The sequence below is a fragment of the Arachis hypogaea genome, chromosome 17 (genome assembly GCF_003086295.3).
Source record: "Arachis hypogaea cultivar Tifrunner chromosome 17, arahy.Tifrunner.gnm2.J5K5, whole genome shotgun sequence".
NCBI lineage: Eukaryota > Viridiplantae > Streptophyta > Magnoliopsida > Fabales > Fabaceae > Arachis > Arachis hypogaea.
Window position 1 is genome coordinate 101,553,716 of NC_092052.1, and position 9,068 is coordinate 101,562,783.

The 9,068-nt window shown below is 39.4% G+C and overlaps 2 protein-coding genes across 2 annotated transcripts; one reads left to right on the forward strand and one right to left on the reverse strand.

Moving 5' to 3' along the window:
• Positions 1-298: 298 nt before the first annotated feature.
• LOC112763561 (uncharacterized) lies at positions 299-2,350 on the reverse strand. The gene is made up of 3 exons (XM_025809202.1): positions 2,221-2,350; positions 1,877-2,086; positions 299-1,656 (listed from the first exon to the last, which is right to left on the reverse strand). The coding sequence occupies exons 1-3, from the start codon at positions 2,348-2,350 to the stop codon at positions 299-301; spliced, it is 1,698 nt and encodes a 565-aa protein (XP_025664987.1).
• Positions 2,351-4,105: 1,755 nt separating this feature from the next.
• LOC112764147 (AT-hook motif nuclear-localized protein 10) lies at positions 4,106-7,741 on the forward strand. Its single transcript, XM_025809686.3, has 6 exons — positions 4,106-4,272; positions 5,008-5,709; positions 6,365-6,417; positions 6,510-6,641; positions 6,867-7,025; positions 7,114-7,741. Exons 2-6 carry the CDS (start codon positions 5,175-5,177, stop codon positions 7,369-7,371), a joined length of 1,137 nt encoding a protein of 378 aa, XP_025665471.1. The 5' UTR covers positions 4,106-4,272; positions 5,008-5,174; the 3' UTR covers positions 7,372-7,741.
• The last annotated feature ends 1,327 nt before the right edge of the window (positions 7,742-9,068 follow it).

The following is a 9,068-nucleotide window of genomic DNA, read 5'->3' on the forward strand; positions in this document are numbered from 1 at the left end:
ACACTCGTCGAATCTGGTCCATCTTGTAGACATCATGTACATACAGTTGCCAATCAAGACGTTGGTTTGCACAACAAGCAAACACATGTCGACACGGAAGCCGATCCACTTGGAACTCACCACAGTCACACCGTTGTTGACGGAGGTCCACTGTATACTCCACACCACTAAGACACTCACGCACTTCGAATACCTCATTCTGTCGGTCAAAGCAACTAACTTGGATGTTACCTGCTGCCCGCTGATTTGCATGTAGTTTGGAGGTTACAAGTTCAGAGAACACATGTCCTGCATTAATTCAAGCCTCAGCTTCGGCTCTTTTTCGGGTGAACAATTCATTAAGCTTGTAAAATGTTGCCTTAACAAGTGCAGTGACTGGAAGATTGCGAGCCCCTTTCAATACCGAGTTGATGCATTCCACTAGATTGGTTGTCATATGACCCCATCGATATCCCCCATCAAATGCCAAAGCATACTGCTCACGCGGGATTCGATCCAACCAGTTGGTATAAGCCTCACCCCGCTCACGTAAACGCTGATAACGCGTCTCGTATTCGTGAACTGTTCGCGAGTAACCTGTCACATAAAAAAGGGCCCACCATAAGAAACATTCATCATAATAACTGAGTCCAGGAGTAAATGTAATCGTAAATATCATATCGATGTTGACAATAAGCTTCTGTAGATACGGAGCCTTGAATTTTCTCAGAAAGTTGGACTCTATGTGTCTGATGCAAAACATGTGGAATGCTCTGGGAGGAGACCAAGCTCCGTGACTACGAGCAATAGCAGACCTAATGGAGTCATGTCGATCGGAGATAAGGCCCACACCATCACGTGTCACAACATGCTGTCGCAAGTTACTGAGAAAAAAGTGCCAAGCCTCAGATGTCTCTCCCTCAACTATGGCAAATGCAATCGGGACGATGTTGTTGTTGCCATCCTGTGAGACTGCAACCAACAAACAACCCTTGTACTTTCCATACAAATGAGTTCTGTCTACCTGCACTATTGGCTTGCAATGTCTGAAGGCTCTAATACAAGGATAATAACTCCAGAAGACTCGGTTTAGCACACGAATATTAGGAACCAAGTCATCTCCCTGGTACGCAGGCATTGTTTCAAAATGAACAACTGCGGATGGCTCCTTGTGAATCATGGCCTCAAACCATATCGGCAAGGCTTCGTACGAAGCTTCCCACCCTCCGAAAATTGACTCCACTGCCTTCTGTTTAGCCAACCATGCTTTGTGATAACTGATGGTGTAGTTAAACTTTAACTGTACTTCCGCAATCACTGATTTCACCCTAATAGACGGGTCAACTTCTACCAACGGCTTTATTGCTTCTGCAACTGTGTTGGAATCCAGCTTCAAATGATCTTGAGAAATGGTGGCCCTAGTACAGGTGTGACTACCGTTGTACCTCCTTATCTCCCAACAGAACTTTCTGGACATTTTGCTCACCCTGATCAGCCAATCACATCCTGCATGATACTGGGTGCATTTGGCATAGAATGTCGTCGGTTCTGACTCATGCACCTGATAATCTACACCTCTGCGGATTGTATAATCTTTCATCGCCTTAATTACTGCCTCCCTAGAACTGAATTCCATCCCCACAGTAAATTCACCATCCGGCATAAGGGGAAGCTCTGCTGCAATAACATCACAAATTTTAGAGTTGTTAGAACTAATAATGTAATAAACTAATAAGCACAGAAAAATGGAAAACGTACTTCTCAAAACCGAACCGGTTATCGAACCGGTCATTTTGGTCGACCAAGCTGGTCCGATTGAACTGACCGGTCCGGTCCAACCGGCCGGTCCGGTCGAACCGTCAACTCCTGTGCTAATGCCCTGCTTAGGAGGACCGACCAATCCGGTCTAGATGGCCGGTCCAATCAAATCGGTCATTTTGGTCGACCAAGCTGGTCCGGTTGAACCAACCAGTCCAGTTGAACCGGTCGGTCCGGTCGAACCAGTCGGTCCAGTCGAACCGGCCACTCCGGTAGAACCGACCAGCCCTGTCCAAGTGTCTGCCCCGGTCGAACCGGCCGAGCCAGTTTGATTCAATCACCAATTTGACTATATTAAACGTTAAACAATTACTAATTACATGCTATATTTTGCCTATTTACCCTTGTCTTAATTATTTGTCCTAAACACAACTCATGCACAAATCATACTATCACAAATCTTAATTTAAATTAATGGCGCACCTGCATTTACATATTGAGGATACTCCGGTGCATGCATGGCATCCAAATCCAATGACCGCATGAAACTCGGCTCCACAAACGGCTGCTGATTTGCTAGTGCATTTGCCACATCCACTACATCTGCCACCATAGTCTCGTCAGCTTGATCTTCGTTTCCACCCGGATCAACGACCTCGTAGTTACTTTCGAACTCTTCTTCACTATCACTGTTGTAATCTTCCAATTCAATATCTCGGTCCGCTGCAGATTGCTCGAACTCGATGTACAATTCGATAAACGTCATTCGCGACCGACTTTCAAGATACACTGAAAACATTTCTTGCATGCTCACTTCGTCAGTCACGTATTTCGTTTGAAATTGCACGAACCCACCAAAGACAGATATAGGATATCTGTACAGAATACACGACACTCTCCTAGATATTTCAAAATCCATCTTCTCACATATGACCCCTTTTAATTCTTCAAATGACAGTGTGAATGGAATAATAATATCTAACGAATTATCACACACAAATTTCACTCCTTCTGATGTTTGTAATAAAATATGGCCATCATAATACACTTTTAATCTTACTCTATCATCCATGATAATAGAGAAGAAGAGATCTACAAATAAAGAAGAAAAGATCTGCAAAGAAGAGATTTAGAGAGTTGTAGCAACGAAGAAGAAGAATGAAATGAGCTGCTCAGATTCGGTGGGTGCATCAATATATATATATATACCACACTCAAATCGGACCATCCAATCGGATGTATGGCCATTCGAAATTTTAAGAACAAAAAAATCGGACGGTCCGATTACCAGAAAGCCCGCCCAAAAAATTTTCTTTACCCAAAATCGCTGGGTCCGATTTTGGTTAGCAACATTTTTTGAAATAGGCCCTCAAATCGGTTGGTCCGATTTCCTTCGGTAAAAAAAAACCAACACTCTTCCGCATGCTACAAATCGTTTGGTCCGACTTCAATGCATGCACCATCACTGCGCACAAATCGGACGGTCCAATTTGTGACCCTCACCCCCTGCATGAAATCGGACCGTCCGATTTTCCTCCGTCAGATGACCGCCGTCACACACTTGTTAAACACCACTAACCTCCATAAACGGGCGTTACACCAAACCGTGCATCATATCCGAAAAAATTAGCCCATTTTTTATCCATTGTTTTTGAACCCTTTTATCAATAACTTGAAAATTGATAGTTTTTTCGAGGGACATGACAATCAAAGACAATTTTCATGGCCTATACTAATCTTCATATTTTTCTAAGGATCCCTCAGTGGTTGGCTTAAGAATGGAAGGAGCTTGATTTTCCATGATCAAATTCAAAATTAAGTCCTCAATATATAATCATCTGACACCATCTCCAGAATTTCATTTAGATTAAGTTTATCAAACTTATTTTTCATCGCCATATTTTAGTAAGATCTTTTTGACATGTTAAAATTATTTGGGTGCCATTCTCAAAAAAAATTTTTTAAATAATATATCTTAAAAGATTTCTACAAAAGTAAAAACAGTTTTGTATTTGGATATTTTATATAAAATTTTTTTATATTTATCAATTATATTTAAATAAAATAAGATAAAAATATTTTTTATTTATTTATCAAGTAAAAAACATCTTTCTCTTAAAAATAAAAAAACTTTTTTAAAAAAGTATAAATTATAATTTTCTAAAAAAATAAATTTTTTTATTTTTTTAATATTTTTATTTTTAATATTATATATTTGTCAAATATATTAAAAATAAAAAAATTATTAAATATATTTTTTATCGATTTAATAATGTACAAACAAATTTTAAATTGTGTATGAAATTTTTATAGTACTAAAAAATGGGTTGGGCGTAACAATAAGTAGAAAGGCCCCGGAGTGAAAAAAGGATCATACTTACTTAGGAATAAAATCGAAGAAAATTGAAGGAAGTAAGTTACTTACGTGAAAGGGACGACCTTGGTTTTTTTTTTTTTTTTTCGTTCCCAATTCCTTCGTTATTCTCCTCCTATAAATCTCACACTCTGCAAATTCCTTTTCCATAGAGTTATTTGGTAAGTTAAAAGAAATTTATTATTTATTGTTATTGTTATTATTATTATTATTATTTTCTCCCTTTTGTCGTTCTTCATTTTATTTCTCCTCCTTTCCATGTGTTCTTTTATTTTTAATTTAACTCGATTCTGCTAGCCAATTAAGAAAACAAACAAAAAAAAACACCATTTTCGCAATATGAAAATTCCAAATTGATGCTCTAAAATTATATACTTTTTAATCAGCGGACTCACTCAATTTAATTAAAACAATCCTTTTATTCCAAAAGAATTTTCTGTTTTCACGATTCTCGGAAGTAAAATATGTAACTTGACTATCATCAGTGTGTGGCCGATTTGGGGAGTTTTACTGCAACACTGCCCGATAATGTGAAATTAGGGCTACGGTTTTTCCCTCCCTTTCCTTCGGCGTTCTGATTTTGGGGGCAAAATCAAATTTTGTAAGAGCCGGTCCAAAATTTTTAATCCGGTGCGCGAATGCGAAATTTCAAAACCACCAAGAAAAAAAAAAGGAAAAAGAAGAAAAGAAGGGTTTTCAATTTGATAGGAGGGATTCGTTTGTTACTTTCGAAATTTGAATTTGAATAATTGAATGAGGTTTAGTTATGATGTGTCCGGAAGCAGAAAAAGGAAAGTTGATGATTGTGTGTGGCGGGGGGCAGAGGGGGTAAGGGAAGTGTTGTCAATTTGTCATAGTTATTATTATTGTACCCTAAATTGAATGTTCCTATTCAGATTAGGGTTTATATCTCTGTACGGCCAAAACCAGAAGCAGATGAGAACGTTAACATAAATCCTGTATTGTTGTGGAATCCACAGACACTGAGAAACAGCAAGCGAGAGAGAGAGAGAGAGAGAGAGAGAGAGAGAGAGTGTGTGTGAAAAACTGAAAAGTGAAAAGCATGTCGGGATCGGAGATGGGAAGCAGAGAAGGCTTCACCGTTGGGCTTCACAGCCATAACAACATGCGTTTGGACTTTTCTGATGGCCCTGCTCTCTACAGCAACAGCAACAACAACCCTCTTGCGCCACCTTCTGCTTCTCCAACTTACCACCCTTCCACCGCAGTCACCGCTGCTCCTATCAACATCAATGGCAGCGCGGTTGGCGGCATCGAATCGGTGGCGGCGCTGCCACAGGGCGGCCACATCGGGAGTAGCTCTGAGCCGAAGAAGAAGAGAGGGAGGCCAAGGAAATACGTACCGGATGGTGGCGGCGTAGGGTTAGGGTTGAATCCAGATTCTTCTGCTCCTGGTATGACCGTTAACCACAGCCAGAACCAGAATCCGAATCTGAATTCGAGCTTGAACCAGAATCAGTCCGGTGGCGGAGCTATGTCGCCGGGAATTGCTTCCGCCACACCTAATTCTAATTCCGGGAAGAAAAGGGGAAGGCCTCGTGGCTCTCTCAACAAGCATCCTCACTTAAAGGGTCTTGGTAATTGCTCTTCTTTTATAGTCTTTGCTTTCAAGCTTTGAGCTTTTTTAGTCTTTTTTTTTTATTGCTAAGGTGTAGTTCTAATTTGTTGTTCTCGGTCTTTTCTTTCTTTTATTTTTTTAAGCTTTTCGTGGTGTGTAACAATTTTTAACATTATTTTTTTTGGCTTCGCTGTGGTTTGTATATAATATTGCTCTATTTTCTGACGGTATACGTTTTGATGGTGTTTGATCGTTTTAAAATATTGGTTTAAGCACTTAAGCTACAACGTTGCTGTGGGTCACTCTGTAACTTTCTAATTGTAAATTGGAGAAGGTGAAGGTGGATAGATGCTTCTTGTATTGTAATAATCTATTTATCTGCAGGAACTCTTTGGGACCAATTCCATCCTGCTCTCGAGTTTGGATTCCCTAATTTTTTCTAAAATGACACTTTTGCCCGTGTATCATATGTTCTTTCTTTTTTTGGTGTGATTTTTTCTGCCGGTTTGTAAGCAATGTCCTATTTGCCTTGTATTCCTGTAACATGAGCAAACTTTAGCTATGTTCATCTGCAAATTAGCCTCATATAAATGTGCATGGTTTTACAATATTTTCATTATGGAATTTAGCTATTGAGTTTCAGGGTAGTTTCTCACAGAAATTCTCACTTGCAGGATTGGCAAAACTTACTTTCACTCCGCATGTTCTTACTGTGAAATCTGGAGAGGTAATACTATCTTGGTTCTGATTCTAGTAATCTCCAAACATTACTGCTTCATTCCCCTTGAGATAACATGATTTTTTATATTTTTTTCCCAGGATCTGGGAGTAAAGGTTACGTCCATCTCCATGGATGGTCCAAGAAATATTTGTATCTTAACAGCAAATGGAACCATATCTAATGTAACACTTAGCCAACCTTCGATACCTGGAGGAACTGTGACTTATGAGGTTATTAAACATCTGAACGTCTGAGCAACTTCTCACTGTGTCCTTCTCATTTTGTCCTTTTCATTTGATTGAATTCATCTTCGTGCCAAAAATTCATTAGATCCCTCGATATTTCTTTTAACTGCAAATGTCTTTGATCAATCTCTTGTAGACTGTTAAGAGTTTTACATGTATTATTGTTTTCATTTATCAAAGCATTGTGAAAACTGGTATTTGGGTTTTCAGGGACGATTTGAGATCCTGGCACTCTGTGGTTCTTTTCTTCTTTCTGAAAATGGTCAGTTCCAAAGAACTGGTTCTTTAAGTCTGACCTTGTCTGGGCCTGATGGTCGGGTTATGGGTGGTGCAATCGCAGGTGTTTGTGTAGCTGCTTCCCCAATTCAGGTACATTGGATTTCTTGATTTGTTCCTGTATAATGCAGAAATTTTAAAGCGGAAAAAAGCATATCCTCGTGTTCTTAATGTTTTGCAGATAGTTTTCGCAAGCTTCCTTGTAGATGGTGGTTACAAGAAAATGAAGTCATCGAACCAGAATCAGAACCAGAACCAGAACCAGATGGGGACCTTAGCTTCCTCCCCTAATGTTCTCCCGGCAGGTCAAAGCAGCTCGCCATCGCATGGCACTCTTAGTGAATCTTCTGGTGGAGCCGGGAGCCCACTTAACCTGAGTACAGATGTTTGCAATAACAATAACACCCCACAAGGAATTTCTGGAATGCCCTGGAAATGAAACTCTGGTAGCTAGTTTGTGTATTGGATTTGGCATGGGGTGGTCAGGCTCCACGCACTTGTTATGTTCTTACTTATCTGTCTGCTTGCTGCTTTAAGCATCCACGAGACAAACATGTAACATTAGCTTTTCTGTATTATTAGTGCAAGATTAAAAGAAAAAACATTGTGTAGGTTAGTTTTCTGCTTTAGCCATTCTGAATATGGGTGATTTAAGTAGTTCAGGCTGAATGGGATGTGATTTAGGAGTATGTAGCATTAGCAGATGGCAGTGACTGGTCATCTGTTTCTTGTTACTTTTACTTGATGCTGGAAACCACCTCCTTGCAACCCAGTTGTTTAATGGTAATAATTATATCTAGTTTAAACCATTTTCCCTGGTTGATTTATTTTTGGGGTGTAAGAAACTGTTCGCTTTTTGGGAGTAGCTTTTATTAAATTAAAATATTTGGGTAAGATTAAGTGGCATTAATCGTCGATATAGTTCACTAGTTCTGATGAAATAATTATTGATTGTTTGACGTTTTCCTTAATGAAATTATCCAAATCTGTATCCACGTGTTTTTTTTTTTAAATGGTAAACGGGGCCAAAGGCCCAAGAAACTAAAAAAGACTACATTATGGTGGGTCTAGGGAAGCACAAACTTCTAACTGCTTCCAGGTGCTGAGAAAGAAAGGCAGGGTTTCTTCAAAGCATTGGAGTCCCATCGGAGCTTCCTGAGTAGGATGGCAAGGGCTTGTTTTTACTCTACTCGATTTCGTGTCGTCCTACAATAATTCACATAGAATTCGTCTCATTCCTATCCGCAGGTATTCGCCCCCTTTTACCTGTTCCTATAATTATTAAAATTCAATAAATAAAATAAAATTTTAAAATTTATATACCTATCATCACATATATAACATAAGTTAAAGTAAAAATTTAAATGTGATACAATATTATTAATCATTTTACTAATTATTTTATATATATTATACATATTATATATTAAAATTATATATATTATACATATACCGGGTGGGGTATTATCTAAATCCGGCCCCACCCCGCCCCGCTCAAGAATTCGCCCCGGTAAAATCCCCTGCATTACCTGTCCTGAGTGGATAGGGGGGAGGGGGTGGGTACCTGCGGGTTCGGGTGATGTTACTATCCTTATTCTTAAGCATGCTTAACAAGTGTATCCGCTGGAAAGTTCGCTTCTCTAAAAATATGGTGAACACGAAATAGTTCTTGTTTTGCGAGGAGAGTGCGAATTGATCGGATGAGAGAGGTTGCCACATGCCATTGAGGATGGTCATGGATCAGTTGCAGCGCACACATGGAATTTGTCTCAATTACCAGGTTTTGAATGTTGAGAATCACTTGCCAATTTGACTCCTACATATATACCCCATATCTCTACTTTTGTTATGGAGGTGCACCTAATATTTATCCAGAAGCTTGCAATGAATCTGACAAGAGAGTCCCGAATCAAGCCGCCGCACATACCAGTCTTTGTAGATGTGAAAAAGGAGCCATCAATATTGAGCTTGAAGCTGCCCACCTCAGGTGGATCCTAACAAACGAACTTAACCATTGTGGAGGTGAGAATTTTTCTACTAGAATCTGTTAGGGATAGGACATTCTCGTAGTTCCTTGCTAGATTTCTTGCTGAAAAAGTGAGATTGGAACTGGCTGTACTCTCTTGGTTAAAGATT

Bases quoted from the DNA above. Each gene is read 5' to 3' on its own strand.
- LOC112764147 (XM_025809686.3), top strand. From the start codon at position 5,175: ATGTCGGGATCGGAGATGGGAAGCAGAGAAGGCTTCACCGTTGGGCTT. The intron at 5,710-6,364 runs GTAATTGCTCTT...TCTCACTTGCAG, and splicing joins TCCTCACTTAAAGGGTCTTG to GATTGGCAAAACTTACTTTC. The intron at 7,026-7,113 runs GTACATTGGATT...AATGTTTTGCAG, and splicing joins TAGCTGCTTCCCCAATTCAG to ATAGTTTTCGCAAGCTTCCT.
- LOC112763561 (XM_025809202.1), bottom strand. From the start codon at position 2,350: ATGGTGGCAGATGTAGTGGATGTGGCAAATGCACTAGCAAATCAGCAG. The intron at 2,087-2,220 runs GTGCGCCATTAA...CGTTTAATATAG, and splicing joins TCCTCAATATGTAAATGCAG to TCAAATTGGTGATTGAATCA. The intron at 1,657-1,876 runs GTCGGTCCTCCT...ATGTTATTGCAG, and splicing joins CGGCCATCTAGACCGGATTG to CAGAGCTTCCCCTTATGCCG.